The 20,713-nt window shown below is 38.6% G+C and overlaps 1 protein-coding gene across 3 annotated transcripts; it reads left to right on the forward strand.

The window, feature by feature from the left end:
* The first annotated feature begins 28 nt into the window (after positions 1 to 28).
* Positions 29 to 20,137, forward strand: ANKLE2 (ankyrin repeat and LEM domain containing 2). Of its 3 annotated transcripts, XR_007506603.1 has the most exons (14): positions 165 to 420; positions 5,675 to 6,163; positions 7,221 to 7,412; positions 8,672 to 8,865; positions 9,887 to 10,075; positions 10,373 to 10,495; positions 10,885 to 10,951; positions 11,629 to 11,810; positions 13,321 to 13,427; positions 14,305 to 14,498; positions 15,463 to 16,189; positions 16,758 to 16,889; positions 18,612 to 18,935; positions 19,297 to 20,137. XR_007506603.1 is itself a non-coding variant. In XM_049804322.1 (13 exons), exons 2-13 carry the CDS (start codon positions 5,686 to 5,688, stop codon positions 18,847 to 18,849), a joined length of 2,823 nt encoding a protein of 940 aa, XP_049660279.1. In that variant the 5' UTR covers positions 29 to 106; positions 5,675 to 5,685; the 3' UTR covers positions 18,850 to 20,137. The 3 variants fall into 3 exon arrangements, 2 of the variants coding, with proteins under 2 accessions (XP_049660279.1, XP_049660280.1); XM_049804322.1 differs by lacking the exon at positions 165 to 420 and adding an exon at positions 29 to 106 and having other exon boundaries at positions 18,612 to 20,137; XM_049804323.1 differs by having other exon boundaries at positions 156 to 420; positions 18,612 to 20,137.
* The last annotated feature ends 576 nt before the right edge of the window (positions 20,138 to 20,713 follow it).

Below are 20,713 nucleotides of genomic sequence, written 5' to 3' on the forward strand. Positions count from 1 at the left end.
GGGCGGTGGCGTTGCCGTGTTTTTCCGTCAGGCAGCGGGGCGGGCAGGCCGGGCGGGGCGGGGGAGGGGGAAGAGGAGGAGAGACGGAAGCCGGGAGGCCGCTGAGGTACCGTCCCCGAAGGGCGTGCGGGGAGCGTCGGCTGGGCGGCGGGCGGGACGCGGGCTGGGGCATGGAGCGGTGGGTCGGGGCCGCCGGGGGCTGGGGCTCCCTGTGGGGAGCCGGCTGGGGCCGTTGGCCGGGCTGGGAGCTCTTGGCCGCCTGCGCGGTCATCGGCGCCGTGGGCTGGCTGCTGCGGCTGCTGGAGAGGAGGCCGGGCGGCCGCGGGGCGGCGGCGGCGGCGGCCATCTCCTCGCCGGCGCCCCTCTCCTCGCCGGCGCCGCTCTCTGCGGGGAGCCGGCGCTGCAGCGGGAGCCGCCCAGGTGAGAGACGCGGGGGAGGTCGGCGGGGGGTGGCGGCGCTGCCTCTCGCTCTGCGGGAGAAGAGCCGGCGGGGCGGCGGGCTCCGCCCGGGGAGGCCCGCGGACGATCGGCCTCTCGCCCTGCCCGGCCCCCGCAGTCCTCTCCCACGGGCGGAGCTCGGGGGCGGCGGGCCCCGCCGCGGCCCCGTTCCCTCGTCCTCACGGGGGGGGTCCCCGGCGCTGCCCTCCGCTCCCGTCGCACGCCCCCGCCCCGCTTAGGGCGGCGGGGCCGGCCGCTGCCTGCGCCGCCCTTCTCGGGCGTCCCTGCCCCTGCCCCTGCTCTCTCGGTCCTCTCCCACGCCGAGCCTGCCTTCCCTTGCTAGCTCTGGAAATACACGTTCGTTCCTCCTTCCCGAGAAGTCGGCCTTTCCCCTCCCCCCTCCCCCCTCCCCCCCCCCCCCCCTTTCTTCTGGTCGTGGCTTTCCCGTGGCTTATTCCAAGTTTGTGTTGAAGTTCTCTTTCTGCCACGTAGTTCGTAACTGTTGGCTAATTTGGCAACAGGCAGTATAAATACTCGATTCCGTAGCCACAATTATTTTGGCATGTGCAAATCCTAGCAGTCAAAATATAGCCGAAGATGGGATATGTCTCATTTAATTCCTGCCTCGAAAAGAAAAAAAAAAAAAAAAAAGTCTTGTTTTCTTACTTTGCTCATTTACTGAAAGACAGATTTACTCAGCAGATTTGCCAATGATACCATGCTACGTGGTGTGGTCAACATGCTGGAGGGAAGGGATCCCATCCAGAGGGACCTTGACAGGCTTGAGAGGTGGGCCTGTGTGAACCTCATGACGTTCAACAAGGCCCAGTGCAAGGTCCTGCACATGGGTCAGGGCAATCCCAAGCACAAATACAGGCTGGGCGATAAGTGGATTGAGAGCAGCTCTGAGGAGAAGGACTGGGCAGTGTTAGTGGGTGAAAAACGGACTGAGCCAGCAATGTGCACTCACAGCCCAGAAAGCCAATTGCGTCCTGGGCTGCATCAAAACCAGCGTGGCTAGCAGGTCGAGGGAGGGGATTCTCCCCCTCTACTCCGCTCTGGTGAGACCCCACCTGGAGTACTGTGTTCGGTGCTGGGCCCCAAAATAAGAAGGATGTGGACCTGTTGGAGCAGGTCTAGAAGAGGGCCACAAAGATGATCGAGAGGGCTGGAGCACCTCTCCTATGAGGACAGGCTGAGAGAGTTGGGGTTGTTGAGCCTGGAGAAGAGAAGGCTCCAGGGACACCTTATAGCAGCCTTCCAGCACCTAAAGGGGGCCTGCAGGAGAGATGGGGAGGGACTCTTTAAAAGGGAGTATAGGGATAGGACAAGGGGTAAGGGTTATAAACTGAAAGAGAGTGGATTTAGATTAGATATTAGGAAGAAACTCTTTACTGTGAGGGTGGTGAGGCACTGGAACAGGTTGCCCAGAGAAGTTGAGGATGCCCCATCCCTGGCAGTGTTCAAGGCCAGGTTGGATGGGGCTTTGAGCAACCTGGTCTAGTGGAAGGTGTCCCTGCCTATGGCAGGGGGGTTGGAACTAGATGATCTTTAAGGTCCCTTCCAACCCAAGCCATTGTGTGATTTAACGAGTAGTGGAATAAAATAATATTGCCATTCTTAAAAGTCAGTCATTCATTCTCACTTGGTACTAGTCTTTAATTTTTTTGGAAACAAATTTTGCTGTTTCATACTGATGCAGTAAGATGAGGGAAAATACATCTCTTACCCATTCTTCTAGATTCTGGTTGATTTGGAAGAAGCCGTGAACATGCATTTGTTGTTAAAACAGTTATATATGTAAAGCCACTAAAGGTAGATTGAAAGATCTTGTGTGCTAAACTAGAAGAGGTAGCTGTGTCAGTGCTGGTTGTACTCTGGATCATTTGAAGTTACATAAAATGCATTTTAAGGTTCAAATAATCACCTTTTGCACATGCATGTAGCAAATGATTGAGGGATTATCTTGGGCAATTGCTATTTCTCAGGTTTGTGAGTTGCACCTTTTGTTTTGGACAGATCAAAATAGGTGATGCTGTTGAAAATTAATAAATGCTAATGCATCTTAGCTGAAAGCTTACTGTCAGAACACAAACGTATTTCATGAAAGTTCTGTGTTGTCATTCCAACGATGTTTTTCCTGTTGCCACAGCAAGCTTATTGTAGAAAACTCTTTGTGCTAACAGTAGATCTTAGACCAAAGATTGTTTTCTTCACTGTTGGTCTGCTTTATTATTTCACTCTGATTTAGCTGTGCCTGAGTTGTAATGGACAGATGAAAGAAATACTTTTTCTGACATAGATGAGGAATAAAATTTTAGACATCAAGTTCTCTCAAAACATAAAATACCAGAGAAATCATTTCTTCATGACATTTTTTACTTAACCACAAGCCAAGAAGAAAGATTTTGTGTGTGCCTGCATACTCCACATACGTGAATTACACATATGTAAGGGTCTGCTTTTCTGCAGAATGATTGTGCTTGTTCTGAAGCCTAAAAATAGGAGCATTTCCCGAGTTAGTTCTTTGAGGCGTTATATTATGTTGGCTCTTTTAAAGTGTGTTTTCCTTGAGTTGTTTCTGCAATAAACTTTATTACCTCTGAGTTTTCATCTTTATTGTGCTTTTTCACTTATGCAATCTCAAAAAGAAAATCCTTAGAACAGCAAGTTTTGATATTCTTATAGTTGACTTCAGGGCCATGTTTTATCCCTTGATTAAAACTTAATGGCATAAAATAAATTTTTTAAAAATACAGGATTAAGAACCAAAAATAAGTGAGAAGATCTTTCACATCTGTCTTTGCAGTCTTATGGGCAAGTCAGATAATCGTAACCATGAGGTTGCTTGGAGGTTTGGGAATAATAACGGAACTAGAATACTTCGGGGAGGTAGCTCAGCAGCATCAACTGTGTCTTTGCCACAGTTTGTGGGAGTTTTTTAAGCTGAAATACTGTTGTTTCTCGTAGTTTCAGTGAGGTTCTAGTTAATATTTATGAAATACTCAGGGACTGAGGTATGTTCTCTAACCACAAGATATTTAAAATTGGACATTCAGAAAAAAGAAATGACTCTCAAAGGAAATGGCCCTCAAAGAAAACAACTGTTGAACTTGCATAACTGTCAAGTTGTAAAAATACTTGAAAACCTGCTTAAAGTTTGGCATTAACATCTTCTCCCATAGTATTTCCTATTAGTAGAAATGTAATAGTTTTCAAGTCAAATTCCAGTGAAAATTTTACTTGGCTATATTGTCTATTGCTGAAAGTTACGAAAACTGCTGTGTGCATTTGGGGTTTTTTAATATATGAAAAGTTTGGGTTTTTACCAGCTTAATCCTCGGGTAATTTAAAAAGCAAAATTGTCTATTTTTTGGCATATTTTGTGATGCTACTGTTGGCCATACACGTGGAAAAATAAGGGAGTTTGACTATACTGTGAGTCTATGATGAAGATGCAATTTTGGAGTTACTTCTGAGTTTGTACGCTCTGACAAAATTAATAATTAACTTACTAGGATCCAGTATTTAGAGCACTGCATCCCTGCTGTGTTAGGGTGCAGCCATTCACCGTTCCAGCCACAGTTTCCTAGACAAAGGTTCTTGCCCATCAGAGTGGATGTTCTGACTCATGTTAAGGACTGCTTGTGCACCCTGTTCATAAGCAGGAGAGCTCAGAAGTTGTGGACATTTCTCATACTGCCATGTGCGTCTACAAATGTGCTTTTGAGGAGATTTAATTTAAAATTACAGGTGATACGGACTTCATACCTGGGAGATTGCTTTGTCTCTAATGGAGTAAGATTAGGAGTTGTGTTATTCCAAAAAATGGCACGATGAAAAAAATAGAAATCAATTTATGTGGAAAAAGCTGCAAATGTGTGTTCCGGTAATATTAATTTTCATAAAGTGAGGATAAAACCTGCAATTGAAAATAAAGTTGAAAAAAAGTGATTTGAAAACCTGATGTTTAAACAACAAAGTAGCACATCCTACAGAGGCGGCAAAAAAACTCACCATAAAAACATTTGCTTTACATAAAGGAATAGTCTTAGCTGAATTTCTGTTTCTTGTCTTGGTATGCAAAAACAACCTTTCAAATAACTTTTTTACTTCTTCCTTTTGCTTAGCAATAATGTGCTTGAATTGGTACTAAAAAGCCATACACACCTGTGCAAACCAGTATAACCCATAAAATGGCTAGGTGGTAAAGGAAGGGTCAATTTAAGGACGAAGTGAAAGCAAGCTGAAGGGATATGACACCCTAATCATTTCTATCCTAAAGCTGTCCTTTCTGAATAGTGTACAGCCAGAAAAAGTCACAGCCTTTGTGGAGATACATAGGTCCTGTATCTGATTAAATAATTTTAAAGCTTCTCATGTGTTTGAGCTGCCAAACCCTATATTCTCCAGTTGTGTTTTTCGCAGCAAGAAATTTGTATTGGCATCATGTTGGTTTTAGTATCTTCTCACTGACCAGTGCAGAAGCTGTAAGTGTGTGGATTACGTGGAGGGAAGTGAGCTGGGGGACTTGTAGTATCATACCGGAGAGAAGGATTTTCCTTTGGAAATGGAGCAATTCTTCCAGCTCCTGCCCTTTGTCAGAGAGGGAACTCTGAAAAGATCAGCTGTTCTTGTGTTTTGGCTCTTTGCTCTCAAAATGGGGGCTGGAGCCTTGCATCATGGCCAGAGATAGGCTACCCTGGTTGCTGCATCATACTTATGCTTGATCCTTTTGACAGCTAGAAATTCTTAAGGAAATAATAGAAATAGTACTGTGCTTTTAGCTGTAGGTGCTGCCGAACCAGAATCTCGTTACTGGGGCTAACCAGTCATCATGTTCTTCTATTCCATTATGTACACAAGATTGTGACTTCTTGGCAGGAATCAAATATTTCTCAGCCTGTCATAAATTTTAATGCATAAATATTCTGGATTGAATTTTCACTCCAAAAGAAATCTGAAATGAACAAACAAGAATAAAATGTAAGCTGTAAATATTCTTCCAAGTAGTTGTGAGAGGAGAGGAGATAAACTGTTGGTATAAGTCATAGCTAAAAAATGTTTTTAATGAGTTGAAAACTGTTTTGTCTTCTCTGCAACTGTGATAATCTCTTCAGAATCAGAGAAATTCTTATGAGATACTTTTTTCCTTGGCTTTAATACAGCATTTAAATAGCAGAAAAAAAGTGGTTGTGTTCTTTAGTTTATCTGCTCCCTTTTGCCTTTCCTATAGGTGAAATAACAATGGATGCAATATTATGCCGATTGAAGCAGCTCACCCCTGATGAACTTCGAGAAGAAATTATAAGAGCAGGGCTGAAGTGTGGGCCCATTACCTCAACTACTAGGTTTATTTTTGAAAAAAAATTGGCTCAGGCGTTATTGGAGCAGCAAGGAGCGTTGGAGGGAAAAGGATCTGCTCTACCAGAGGAAGCTGGTGGAAATGTCCCATCTGGTAGCAGCCCAGCAGAAGCACAAAAGGCTTTGAAAACTACGGCAGTGAATTACAATGGTCATGGAAGTGTTTCCGAAGAGGTAGACTTCGGGTACTGTGTAGGTCTGAACCCTCCAGAAGAAGACGCTGTAATGCACATGAACTGTTCAGCTCCAGTCTGTGGAGCAGGATGTGCTGGTTCACAAGTTAGTACTCAGACACCGTCCAGAGATCCTCCACTATTCTATGGTGTTTGTCCAGTTTATGATGACATATTGGCAAGGAATGGTAAATATTAATTTCCTTTATTTCCAATGATAAGCATTTTACAATCATGTCTAAATAGACCTTTTTCTATATAGCAGGTGATACGAACACCACTGCGTTAGTATTTTAAGCATTGCTTGAAGATATTTTTTTTTTCTGTAAATGGTATTGGATCTTCTGAGACATAGAAACACAGTTATAAGACATCGCAGGTGTTCTGCTATAATAGTTGATACACATGAGGATCCTCTACTCGGTGTAGCTCAGAGGAAGAAGATTATTTCCTTTGCTACTCTCATATCCATCCAGTACCTTTAATCTCTCTCAAGAATAAAAAGTAATCCTACAAATAAGCAATCAAAAAACTATTTATACTATCATCAGTTGAAGCTTAAATTATCTCTTCTAACAGATTCCATATTTGCCTTTCTATCTTAATGCCAAATGGTATCTAGAGCATCAGTCATTCTTCACGTTTTATTGATGAATACTGCAATAAGGAATTATTAAATTACCTAGTGGCAGGATTACAGTAGTGCATAATGGATCATTTAGTCTGAGACAGTGGTAAGTATTCTTTCTCATAAAAAGGATATTTGAACAAATTAGCATTAATGCAAAAGGAGAGTAAAGAGGAGGATTAGATTAATGTCTAAGTTTCTATGTACGGGTCTTAAAGTTGTGACAGTGGGTCACTTGCTTAGTTGATCTTTCTGAATAAGAGAACACTGAAAGTAATGCAGGGTGAATAAGCTCTGAGTTTGCTTTTCAACCTGGATGTGAAACTCTCGCCTGTTGAAGCTAGCCCATCTATTAGAAAAAGAGGTTCAGCTAACATCAGGTCATATGTGTACAGTATTTGGCTATTCATATCCACCAATATCTGGAGTGTATAAAATTCTTCTACTCAGTTTCCGAGAGAGAAAATTTAAGAGGACTTTTGATTCTTATGCCATGTTTGGTAGAGAAACAGTTTGAGACCAAAGCTGTAAGGATAGTCTGAGAATTTTGTAATCTGTTTCTAGGAACAAATCTGAGATTATTGAAATAACTTAGCTTTGATTGTACTTTGTTGCAGAGAGAATACATGTTTATGAAGATAAAAAGGAAGCTCTCCAAGCTGTTAAGATGATTAAGGGTTCCCGTTTTAAAGCTTTTTCAAACAGAGAGGATGCTGAGAAATTTGCTAAAGGAATCTGTGATTATTTCCCATCTCCAAGCAAGTCCTCTTTATGTTTGTCTCCAGTGAAAATGGGATCATTTAACCGAGGTGAGGGTGTTCATCTATGTACAGTAGATGCAATATACAGTCTGATAATTTTTTATGAGAGAAGAAGCAACAACTGCATAACCAATATACTAATAACAGAAAAAAATTCAGAGAGTGAAGCATCTTAATAAATTGAAGTCCATTTAGAGTGGTGGTGTTTAAGATGAGCTGTAAACAAATGTTACATCACAGCTCCAGAGCTTACTCACGCAGTAAAATCACTGTATAAATAGATATGATAACCAGTATTTAATTACATTTTTTTCTGTGAAATAAATTAGAAAGAGGCAATAAAAAGCATATTTTCATTTTCTAATTCAAATCTGGTTTTACTTCTGTATAAAATGATACTGTCACTAGAGAAGTCATCCTTAAAGGTAATTGATGCTTTTCCAAGAAAGGAGCACCAAAGTTTATGTACGGAAATAAGGTAAGAAGTAGAGGCTGTTGGAATCCTGCCATTTCTTTTATAAAGAACTACCACAGAAGTAAAATAGAGCCCCAGGAATCTACGGAAAGACTGCTTTTTGCCTTTTAAAGCATAAGGTTTGGCCTTCAATGTATGGTTTCTATGGTCTGTGTTGTGATAAAGTTAACGGGTTACTTTCGCAAGCAATTGTCGTTGTGATTCACATGAATTTTACAGTTTAAAATATTGCTATTCTTCTAAAGCTGAAATGTTGGTAATGGCCTGCATAGATATGTTGCTTAGTTAGTCTATGGTTATATTTGGTAGGATTTGACTTTACTTATGGACTTCAGGATTTTCAGGTTTAATAAGAAGCTGATAAAATTGCACAGTGTATTAAACCTGTATTTAATTGTTAAGTAAGTTTGTAAGTTCAGAAAAAAATGGTAAACATTGATCATACTTCGTGATGTTGCCAGTTGCTAGATTAAAGGGACTCAGTGGTCACAGAACTGCAAAAGCAATTTTAATATTCAGAAATAATCTTATTTCTTGTTGAATTTTGCTTTTAAGTTTGGATGGAAGCAGATTGGTAATTCTAAAATTTACCAATCCCTATTAAAGTCTGAAACAGTTTTACAAGTTTAATTCATGCTCTCTTCCCTCCCTATTACTAACTACTAGTCATTTTAAATGTCTTGTTGTTGACCTCAATTTTTTTACTCCTGTACATTAAAGATGCAAAGTTAATACATACTTTAGATTAAAAGCTTATTGTTGTGGTCTGGGTATGAAAATAGTGATCACTGAAAAGAATGTATCTAGAAACGTGTTACTTGTGTTTTGATAGATGGCTTATGCTCCCCTGAGACCGAAACTGCTAATAAGGAGAGAGCCAACAGTTATAAAAGTCCACGTACTCAAGATCTTACTGCTAAACTTCGGAAAGCGGTCGAGAAAGGAGATACAGCAACATTTTCAGAACTTATTTGGAGTAACCCTCGCTATCTGATTGGATCAGGAGACAATCCAACAGTTGTACAGGTAAAAAAAAAAAAAAATAAATAAATAAAAAAATCAAAATCCATGTTCTGGTTTAGTGATTTAGCTTTGAGGCCTGATAAGCAGAACTGGAAGGAATGTTGTTTTCCTACTCTTCCTGCAAGATACCTTGTTTCCGCCAATGCAAAGTTTCTCAGTGTTTATTGATACTAGCTGAAAGCTAAGGGAAAAGTGGCAGTTGTCTGTCTTGCATAAGTCACCCATCATAACTGAGAGTTCACTTTGCTCCAGAAGAGCTAGAGTAAAGAAACTGAGTATGCAGTTCTTTAGGGGAAGAATAGTTTTATCCAGTAGTGAAAGAATAGTCTTGTCTTCGTATAGTATTTATCTCCTCCAAGTAATTCCAGTCTTTTTAAAATAGAATGATTTTTAAGGAGCAGGGTAGTGCCTAGGCTGTAACTAGGTGTTTCTACAACACTCCTGACCTAGGCACCACCATTAAATTTCAAAATGTGCTTTGCATCTAAAATCCATGTATAAGGAACCATTTAGCAGAGGCTGGCCATCTTACTTTAACAAATTACTGCTATCAGACCAGCTTTGTGAAGTTGTTGAAATTTTGTATGTAATACATTACAGCAAGCTGAACTTTATATATATATATGCACACCCATTTTCCTGCTCTTCTTATACGCTGAACTTCCTATCTCCTTTTATTATGTGTATCTTAATATACCTTCTTTGCCATGTTTTTGCCCTAGATGTAAAAAAAGACTCTAGCTGAGTATAAGAGCAGTGTTGTAAGAATAATGTGGGTGCAAAGATGCAGAAGTCTTTACAGTATCATATAATCTACTGCAGTTCTGAATGTTTATGTACTGTTTTGTAAACATCTTTTTCTAATAAAATATTAAGAAACAAAAATCTAAATAAAAGACTCGGTGTGGGAAGCTTTGATTTTTCACAGTTAAATTAGAAGTGTATGGGCATCAGAAAGCTGGTTAGATTTCAGTTCATTCTGATGTTTGTTGTTGGGTTTTTTTGGTTTTTGTTTTTTCCTCAGGAAGGGTGTAGGTACAATGTCATGCATGTTGCTGCCAAGGAGAATCAACCTGGTATCTGCCAGTTATTACTGGATACTTTGGAAAATCCTGAATTTATGCGGCTTATGTATCCAGATGATAATGATATAATGTTGAAGAATCGCATCCAATATATCGTTGACCTTTACCTTAATACACCAGATAAAATGGTAAGATTTTGAATGTTTGCCAGTTTCTTCTTATTGTGGACACAACTGGAAGGTGTTAAGGATGTGTAAGGAAGAAGGAAAGAGAGTAGAAGGGGATGCTTCCAGCAGAATGAGCTATTAATGAGTTTTGTGGGTTGTAATAATCATTATTCTACAGTATGGTAGGAAAAGATCTATTAAGAGCCCTGATAATTAGTCATGACATTTATTTAATTTTTCCAGTCTAAATAAAATACATGGGATTGACTTCTATCATGTTTCCAAATGCTTGTGAATTTTCCCTTTTTCCCAATGCAGGGATTTGATACTCCTTTGCATTTTGCCTGCAAGTTTGGGAATTTGGACGTTGTTAATGTGCTTACCTCACACCCAGCTATTGTAAAAAATCCAAGAAACAAATATGATCAAACTCCAGCAGAAGTAAGTCTCTCCATGTCCACAACAAAACCAAAAAATGTTATCCTAATCAATATTTTTCGAGTTCAAACATTTACTAACTACTGTAGATAGAAGGCTTGGAATAAGATAGTAGTGTCATGATTAGAGTGTAAATCTTTGATAACATTAAAAATGTCTTATGTTGATTGTATCTGGGGAAAAGTTCTAGGTTTTATAATTCACTGCCTTTTCCTTACAGTATCCATTTTATGGATTTGGATGTATTTTAGTGGTTTGTTCTATGAATTAGAAGTAGTGGATGAGATGGGTAGAGGCCAATAATGTGACTACTCAAAAAGAACACACACTGCAATTGATTTGAGATGGATGTCTTATGATTTACTAACAAACAACTAAAATTATATTAACAGGTAGTTTGTGAAAGAAGCAAGAATAAATCTGCAGAATTAAAAGAAAAACTAAGAGAGTACTTGAAAGGTCTGTATTCAGAGTTTTGTACTGTATCAGGCGTGTATTTTGGTTCTTTGCTGTCTTCCATTCTGTTTGCTTTCTGTACCATTCCCGTTCATAAATGATGCTACTGTACAGTGCTGTGAAAACCAAAGAGAAACTCTGAAACTGGCGAGGAACAAAAAGCTTTACTGTCTTTTAAATGACATGGTCAGAACTCTTACTGTATGGAGCACAAGGTTATCCTCTTAGCTCTGTAACGTAAGCATGGCCATTATTTTATTCAGTGAGGCTGAAGCAGAAAGTATAATCTAAAAGCGAACAAAAGGTCTTTACAGAGCAAGAGATTTATTTGTCATGCTAGGAAGTTGTGAAATTTCTTTGACGTAGAACTTTTCAGTGTTTTGTCATGTTTGGGTTTAGGCATTTGCAAAAGGAGGTTTTGAAATTTGTTGAAGACCCTTAGGGAAGGGATACATCTATCAATGCAGGTATTTTTGTATTTGAGAGAGAAGGGAGCCTGTACTACAATACAATCTGTAAGCAGGCAATAAATATTGAAACAGTGAGTTTGAATTACAAGTAGTTTTACTAATGAAATAAAGTCAGATGGTTAAGTATATGGGTGTATTGATATTCTAGGAAGAAGCAGCAGGCTAATGTAACATAAACTTCTTAAGAAAGCTTTGTATTATTTATTTTAGGTCGATACTATGTACCACTCTTGAGAGCAGAAGACAATTCCTCAGCTCCTGTAATTGGTGCGCCGTGGTCACCCGATCAGATAGATGATAGCCCCCAAAGAACTTTATCTAAATACACTGGCAGCCCCAAAGATCCAGTGTTGTCGATAAGAGCTTTTGCAGGCCCCATGAGCCCCTCAAAGGTAAGGAGAGAACTTCATATGACTCTAATGCCCGTTTTTTTTTTTTCCTTTTTATTAATAAAGAACCATTAGAAGATCCTCCTATGGTTCGTTGTGTGGTGTAGCTTGCTCCTGATACAGATTGTGGCGCTCTCTTTCTTGAAGAGATCTGTCTTCCTCTACAGAAAAGGAGAAGCACAGAAACTTGTAAATATTTTTTATTTCTGAAAACAGAAACATGGTGTAAATAAGAAGAGTGGAAGTTCAGTCAAAAGAAAGTTGTTCTTTTCTTTTTCCTATTGGAATCTATTCAAAGACCACTCTTTGACAAACCTTTTGTCATCTTACAGATAATTGCTCTAACTTTCTAATCTGAAACAAAGCATTTCAATGTGGCTATGAATTGGTTTAAAAAAATCTTAACTATAACTTTATCTCATTTCTAGAAACTGACACTGGATATTAGAAGCACTTAATCACCTCTGCTTGTTGAATTAACAGTATATTTTTCTAAATGGAAAAACTGACGATCAAGTAGTAGGTGTTGGTATACTTTTCGAAAAGTATTGATTGTATAGTAGAAAAACAAAATCTTTAGTTTTCAGGAGGAATACTTAGGTACCAGTTAAATGTATTATAAACTAAATAGGCGTTTCTTTAACTCATTTGTTTAATATGAACAGGCTGGAAGTATGACAGCTTTAGAAATGGTGAATAAATATAGTTGAGGACTTTCTGTCATCTGATGCTTGAATTCTTCAGGACTGAGTTTTACCAAAATGCTTATTGCTTTTTCTTCTAAATATGCTCGTTGGTCAATTATCTGTTCACCTGACAGAAATGTAAATACATTCTGTACTTTGAAAAAATTTTGCCTAGGGTGTAAACAATGCATTATTTTGATTGCTGACAGATACTTTTAATGTCTGAATGTAATTCTTAGTCATCATTGCTGATTTTTGTCATATAAAGGCATAAAGTTTGGGAGTTTACAAAAAATCCAGTAGTTTATTCCCATTAGGAGTTCAAATTCAAAATTCAAAATAGACAGCAAGGATATGTTCTAATAATTGTAGCAAGTCTGTGGAATTAAATATATATATACAAAAATATCACCTTTGCATCCTAGAAACCAGTGACCAAAAGAGCATTTGTAATTAAATAAAATTATAATGACATGGCAAAATTATAAGACATACTTCTCTTTCCTGCTTCACTCAAATTAAAACCAGGCAGACTTGGTATCTGTACAGTTGACTTTAAGATGGTTGTACATTATGGTGCTTACTCTCTTTTAATAAGCAGTTATGAGATCCAAGTAACCAGTAATACTGGGAGGAGTAACGTTCGATCCAATATGACATTCTTCATAGCCAGAGTTGAGCACTACTTGTGGCAGAACTTGAGTTGTTTACATGTAGACAGCAAACAGCTAAATATCTTCTAGACCTATACGCAGACATTTAGCCAGCAGTGATTCAGCTTCATATTGTGGGGAGTGGGTTTTTTTAATTATTTCTGTTTTTTAAAGGCTGAAGAATTTCGCAGGCTTTGGAAGACTCCACCTCGAGAGAGAGCTGGCTTCTTTCACAATGTCAGGAAATCTGATCTGGAGAGAGGTGTTGAAAGAGTTGGAAGGTATCTAAAAGAGTATCAGTGTGAAAAATTAGCAATAGACAGAGCTATTAAAAGCAAAAGACTTGTGCTAAGAGTACAGCTATTACTTACTGAACAATATCTTAGGGCAAAAGCTCCTGGCAGAAATATTTTATGAAGTATATTGTAGTTGGATTTGTACTGTATTTTTGTGTAAACAAAATAGCTAAAAATGTGAGACCGAGCTTTCTTAGCTTTGGAAATAAAGATATTTTAACTATTATTGATGGTATGTATAGAATGCTTTTCTCAAACGTTTATTTGCCTAATTTGTCAGAAGATGTAAAATTATGCATAGCCTACTTTTTCTGTAAAATTGAGTGATTGTTAAAAAGATAGCAGAATGAAAAGATCCTAATACAAATGTGCTGCTTTATAAAAGCTGTGTGTTATGGTATGTGTCCTTGCTGTTAAAATACCTTGTATCAGCAATATATGAAAAAAACCATACTTAGTTAAAAGCTGATTAGATTTCTTTCTTTAAAATAACCCCTCACTTCCTTCTACCTTCTCCCATTCCCAAATAGGAAAAGCTATTGAATGGAGTAGCATTCAAATTATGCCTACAACAGTGGAGATTCATCTCCATCAGATGTCAGCTTAAAAATAGCAATATTTATGGTGCTAACTGTAAGAATAGTAGATTAAATTTGAAAAACATTCTAGAAAGAATCAGGTGATACCATGTTTGCTAAGGATGTGTATATCGCTTGTGCAGACTGTTGATTGTTGCAGAATTGTGTTGCCTAGTTGCACATTTGTACTCCTATTAATAGCTGATAAAATGTGTTCAGAAAAGTTATTGTCAAACTAATATTTATGTCTTCACAAATGATTCGTTTTATTTTATTTATTGCAGGGAGTTAGCTCATGAACTGGGGTTCCCGTGGGTTGAATACTGGGAATTTCTGGGCTGTTTTGTTGATCTGTCTTCCCAGGAGGGGTTGCGAAAATTAGAAGAGTACCTGAGTCATCGGGAAATGAGCGAAAAGGCTCAGCAAGAAACAGGGGAAAATGAAACCTGCAATAGATACAAAACTCCACATCTTTCTGGTAAGAAAAGGGAAAATGCTACAAACAACAGGTTGTACCTAGGGAGAAGAGAGAGAGAAAAAGCTTGGTGCCCAGGGGAAGTACTATTCACCTGTTGTGGTTTCTATTATTAATCTGTTATCCAAACAGTCTGATTATAGTATTGAAAAAGTAGCTAACAACACTGTGAACGTAGGAGAATTAGAACAGACCTCGTTAGATGTTTGTTATCTTTCATATGAAGTACTTCATTTGATTGTAGCCCCCAAACTAAATTCCTGTAAGAAAACCTCTGTCTTCAGTATGTTTTTACTTGGAGCATTTGGGAGTTCGCCTTACAGAATTTTGTAAGCCACAGATACAGAATAAATAACTTTTTAAAATAAAGGAATAGTTCTTTACAGTTGGGGGTGAAAGACACGCTGAACAAAACCCAGGAAAGCTTTTATACCTTCTTGGACTGCTGCTTGCTACGTGTTTATGGAAGGATCACACTAGTCCCAAATCTTTGCGTTTCTTCCTCCTCTCCTGTGCAATTGTAGATGCGAAGGGGCTCTGGTACTGGAATAAACCTGGTCTGAGAAGACCCTGAAGGGTAGTCATTGAACTAGTCATAAGCCTTTGTGCTTTGGAAGAGATGAAAACTTAAGCTATTCTATATTAGTAACGTTTTCCTACCCTGTTTTGCTTTATCCTGACTTTATCCTTTGCTGCTGGTTAATGATTGAAGTGAGGAGCGTAGGAAATACTGTTCTCAGATGACTAGGATATAAAAGGTTATTTGCAAAAAAAAATACAGCCCTAATGTTGTCATTTTGCATTTGTAACTTTAGTTAGGTTAGTTCATGCTGCTGTATAAAGAAAATTAGAGAGGGCTTCAATAAATAGAATAAGCCATAAAGTTTGCGTATTTGTTCCTAGTTTATTTGATTGGCGTTCTGTTGAAAGTCTTTTTATGTGTTGCTCTTATTAAAATTGTTTACAGGCAAGAGTAAAAAATGCTGCAATTCTATTTCTGTTGGAGCGTTTTTGGATGAGGATGATGATGACATGAGCTTAGAAGAAATTAAAAACAGACAAAATGCAGCACGGAATATCAGCCAACCTATTGTGTCCAAAGAACCTAGCATTGATGCTATTGGAGATGCTGAGTGTGATATCTTGTCAATGGAGCGTACAGTAAACATTATAGAAACATCACGTCACCCCAGGCACTATGAAAAGGCAGCTTCTTCCAGCAAAAATGGATTTTGTAATCCTGTGTCCAGTGAAAGGATAATTAGTGACAGAAAGCATTTGCATGATGGAGAAGAATGCCTTGTATTGCCTGTTTCCAACTTAATGTCAGAATTTGAAAGCCTGTCGTTCCAAGAGCAAGAGGTTGCAGGAGAATCAAATGAAATCACTGAGAAAACTGCAAATGAGAGAATTCTGGCTGAAGGAACAAGTCAGGTGAGAATATCCAAGGACCATCTGGATAAGACCTGCTGTGCAGTTTCACTGTCAAGTTCTTCTGAGCCAAGTGTTACAGGTAAATTTGGAGAGACCAAGTTAAGGACAGAACACAAAATACCATCAGAAAAGGAGAGACAGTCCATGGAATCTGGAATTCGGACTAATGAGGCACAACAACGTCAAGAACTTTCTTCGCAGAAATTTCTTTTGAAGGCTTCACCCGCAAATGACAATTCTAAGAACTTATTCCTGCTTGGGTAAGAATTGTCTTTTTAACACTTATTTGTCCTTTAGTTTATGTATGCAAAACAAGAAGATTTTATAATATCAGTGACAGCAAGGTTGAGATGATATGGTACTAAGCAATGCTAGTTGCAGTCAGCCTTCAATGATCATCTTAAAGCGCTTTGATGCTTGTACATTAGCCATACAGTTCTCTCGCAACTAATTACCTGAATACTGTATCTAAAACGGGAGGAAGAAGAGGAGAAGTCTTTGTTTCCAAATCAGTTTCAGTTAACTTTGCTGTTTACCATTCATCTGATGGCTTGTGACTTCATGATGAGCCTGACTTAGATTAACAAAGTGTTTACTACACTCGGATTAAATTTTTGAAACTTTTTTTTTTAATGAGACTACTGTGTAATAATGGACAGTCATTTATGTGTGGGCTTGCTTGAAAAAGTTCATAGAGAAGCTATGTTTATGGAGGTCCATGGGCAATTTGTTTGCTTATATCAAAAATAAATGTTTTGGAATTGGGATGTTTTATTGCCTCAACAAATACATAGTTCTTTTTTTCATCTAGTTCTGTTTATATTCTAGGGAGCAGCCCTCGAAGCTGGATAGTGATGTCTTAGCAGCTATAGAAGCAGTAGAGATTGATCCACAGAAATACCCGATTATTAACAAATGGAAACATGCCGTGCAGTCGTACTCTTCATCTGACAGGCAAAGGTATTTCTGCAAATTCAAGCAAATGAATTGAAATAAAATTTGTAGCTGGTCAGCTTCAGAACAGCTTGAATAGCTAGAATTTCAGGCCTTGTTGCTCACAAAAACTCGTTTTAAATATTCAACGGTATTAACTATTAGCGTGTTTCTGAAAGTAATCACCAAGCCTTTTTGGCTGGTGTCTATTGATAAGGAAAGTTTACTAGTGCTGCAGTCAAATTCCTTCCATTACATTGCAGTTCCAAATAACCTCAGCATATCTATACAGACAATTCAGACAGAAAATGAAGGTGTCGAGAGTGTAAGTGTTTTCCAGTTGGCAAATGTGTTTGCTGATTTGGATCCTTCATTGGTCATCAGTTGGTAATTCATCCCTGTTGTGAATGCAGTGCAAGAATGTTGTACTTAGGTTGTGCAGAGTGATGTTAAAGTGAATTTAGTATCTTCAGGCACCTTCTATTACTATTTTTATTTTTACCCTCTATTACCCCAGTCCAAAGGAATTGTTAGTGTCAACAATGGTGTGTTAAGTTTTTAGAGAGAATGTCATGTTTTGCTAGACAAATAATGGAAGCACACTGCATTCAGTGGGACGCCTCAATACATGTTATGCCGTTTATACGTTTTGTTTTGAATGCCTAACAAGGCTTTTTTCATTCTTACTCCATTGTCTGAAAGGTCTAAGGTGTTCTTCCAAAGTGCTAAAATTTAACACAACATTTTTAGGTGTAATCACTGTTCTATCACATAAGTAAAAGCGACTACTGTAATTACTTGCCAATGTCAAAGCTTGCTCTGTCAGCCTCCTTAATTTTGTAGTGCTGCTTCTGCCAAAAGCAACGAAATGACATACTAGATCGCTTTGTGTTTAGGTATGTAGGATTTTGACTGCAAAAATCAGACCTAATGATACAGATACTAGTAGGTCAGCTAGAAGAAAATTATTTTCAAAAAGTTTTAAATAAGCTGTGTGAATGCCTGTCTTCTGTAGTTGGGGGGTGGGTGTGGGTTGTTTTTTTTGTTTGTTTGTTTATTTTTTAAAACCTTATAAGATACTTTAGCTTATAACATGTTTTCTATAGTGGCTCATCTTAAGAAATTGCCTCACATATAAAAAAAAAAACAGATGCTAGAATCAACCTTTGGTCATTCTGCCTTGCTTAAGATAAAATTTAGAGAAAAAGGAAAGGTTTTTACAGGAAAGGGGTTTTAATTTAACAAAGGAAATATTTTGCTTTGCTTTCAAAGAAATTTTAGATACTAGTTCTCACTTGATTTCAGAAAAAAATCTGACACTTACTATATAGAAAAATGGTATTATTTCTGTGGCATCCAAACACAAAGATTATTTTAAAAAAGGAGAGGGGAAAATCATGCTCAGCTGTAGCAATAGCTGTGGCACTAGCCAAAATCAGGTCAGCTTTGATTTTGATGCCTTTTTGTAGTGGGGGGCATCGGACTAAAATTGCCGAGGTGCTTCACAAGCACCTGGTTCTTTTCTTAATGGCCATTTTGGAGCAAATGATGTCTTACTGATAAGGCAACATGTCTACATATAATACATTGTGCTGTCACTGTTTCTTCTCAGACCTGTCTCCTACCGGTTATGATTTTTCTCTGCTGGTGCATTATTTCTAAGATCTACAAGTGATACTGAGTAAAAGTACTGCTCTCCTTATTGCAGTTTTCTTAATAAAATGCAAAATGACCGGTCATTTCTTTCAGTTGGCCGAGTCCAGGACTAAAGGCAAGATTCAAGTCCCAAACCGTCGCTGCTGGCCTTCCAAATGCTTCAGTGTACTCAAATTCAGGAAGAAATAGTCCCATAACAGGAAGTCCAGGAAAATATGGCAATGCCGCCTCGTTCTTTCCAGACCCCGGGAGTCCTGGGCGCTACAGTCCAGCTGGTGTCAACCATGCTCTGTTAAAACTGCGTTATTTTTCAGAGCCTCCTGCCCGCTAAAATAGGATTCGTCTTCCTGGGACTTCAAATATATTTTCATTGTTAGAGTGGAGGAAGAAACTACAATGTTACTGAAGTGACATGAGGTTTGTCCTTGGCTATTTATTTTTCCTCAATTGAGGACAAGTGTATGTTAAAAGAAATTGAATATATGTCTTTATGCCATATACGAGATAGATTACTGGTGATATGCAAGAAGTTAGTGACTGTCAGTGCGGTTGTCCAGTAGCTATGAATTAACCCTTGTTGCCAGTAAAGCAGTGAGCTGAACCTTTACTTAGAAGTGGTGGTATTTTACTATCACCAGTTGTCATTATTGTAATGAACCTGTTAGCCCTCAACTGCGTTTCTTTTGCGTGGATAGTCTGGAGGAAGCACATCATCAGTAAACAGAAATCTTATGAGAGGAAATTGATGGCAAGAAGTAAAATGTTCTTCTACTTGCAGGGGGAATGCTCAAAGTGAAAAGCCTAAAACAAAGCCTGGGTAGTGACAGCTTTCCACTACTGAGTATGAATGTGAAACCCTGTGCATAAACAGGAAGTAAGTGTTTATAGCCAGCGGTTTGGTCTAGACAGTTGAATATACACACACACTCTATATATAATATATAAATACGTGTGTGTATGTATGCACGTATTTACACAGAAAACCTTGAGTCTTTGCTTGTTCTGAGGCTGTTAAAAACACCGTGATGTAGAGTGCTTTAGTAAAGGGGCACTATAGAAATTACTGGTATTCCTTTAAATGTTAGTTTGAAGATTGAAGAAAAAAAAATAAATCTAAACATTAGCTGTTGTTTTTTTTTCCCACAGAAGCTTTTAACATTAGCAGATTTTAATAGTTATTACACAAAAGCACATCAGCAATAATTTCAGCAAATTTACCAGCAAGATACCTTAATGGTCTCGTTTGTAATATATTAGAGTGGTAGCCAGTGACCCATGATGTGGCTCCTTATTTCCCAACTGTAAAGAGAGAGGAATAAGGACTAAAAATATTTTTATTGGAATCTAAGCTTTTATTATGTCTCTAGTCTTGATGTGGTAATGAGTTTTTGTTACAGCAGTCAATAATTTTATTCTTTAGCCTTCTGTTAGAATGACTTGTTTCGACAGCACGCTGCCGAGATTGAAGAATGCTTTTCAAAACTCAAGACAGCTTTCCGTATCAACCTTAATGTTTGTAATGGTTTGAAAGAAGGCTTCCAGAAACAGAGTTCTCTAGTGTTGATAGTGCTCTACTTGTTAAAAAAAAAAAAAAAAAAAAAAAAAAAAAGAAAGAAAAACCTATCTATTGTTACAGTGTAAATTGGATCAGAAAATTAAGATCTATCTGCCAAGGCTGTGCTGGTAAAAAGGGATGGATTTGGATTCGCTGGTGCCACACAGTAAGTAGAAAGCAAGCAGGGAACTGCCTTGGGCGCCCATAAGGGAAGTGCATGTCTGAAAAAACTCTTAACTGTAGGTAGGACGGTGCAGCGTGAGAGTGGTTGGTCCATTTACCACCTGTAGGTCTCACCACTACAAAGGCTGGATTTAAGAATCCAGAGCTTGATAGGTTTGATGGCTGTCGTACACTGCGGAGTGACTGTTTTGTACACAAACTGTACACCCTTCAATAAGTTTATGATTTGGTACAAACCTAAAAACTGCACTTAATGCTTTTGCAAGCTTAATAGTGCCTTTTGTAACATATTTTTTTTTTAATTAAATTCTTGTTCTTTTAGAAGTTTAAAAAAAGTGGCATCCACTTACTATGGGCACATAAAATAGTTTTTCTTCTGGGCTTTCTGAACAGAACGTATTTTAATGTCTCTCTCTCTCTCTTTCTAAGTTTGATTATTTGGTGTGATAGCTCTCCA

This window comes from Accipiter gentilis, chromosome 7, assembly GCF_929443795.1.
Source record: "Accipiter gentilis chromosome 7, bAccGen1.1, whole genome shotgun sequence".
In the NCBI taxonomy this organism is placed as follows: domain Eukaryota; kingdom Metazoa; phylum Chordata; class Aves; order Accipitriformes; family Accipitridae; genus Astur; species Astur gentilis.

Bases quoted from the DNA above. Each gene is read 5' to 3' on its own strand.
- ANKLE2 (XM_049804323.1), top strand. From the start codon at position 171: ATGGAGCGGTGGGTCGGGGCCGCCGGGGGCTGGGGCTCCCTGTGGGGA. The intron at 10,952-11,628 runs GTCTGTATTCAG...TATTTATTTTAG, and splicing joins ACTAAGAGAGTACTTGAAAG to GTCGATACTATGTACCACTC. The intron at 13,428-14,304 runs GTATCTAAAAGA...TATTTATTGCAG, and splicing joins GGTGTTGAAAGAGTTGGAAG to GGAGTTAGCTCATGAACTGG.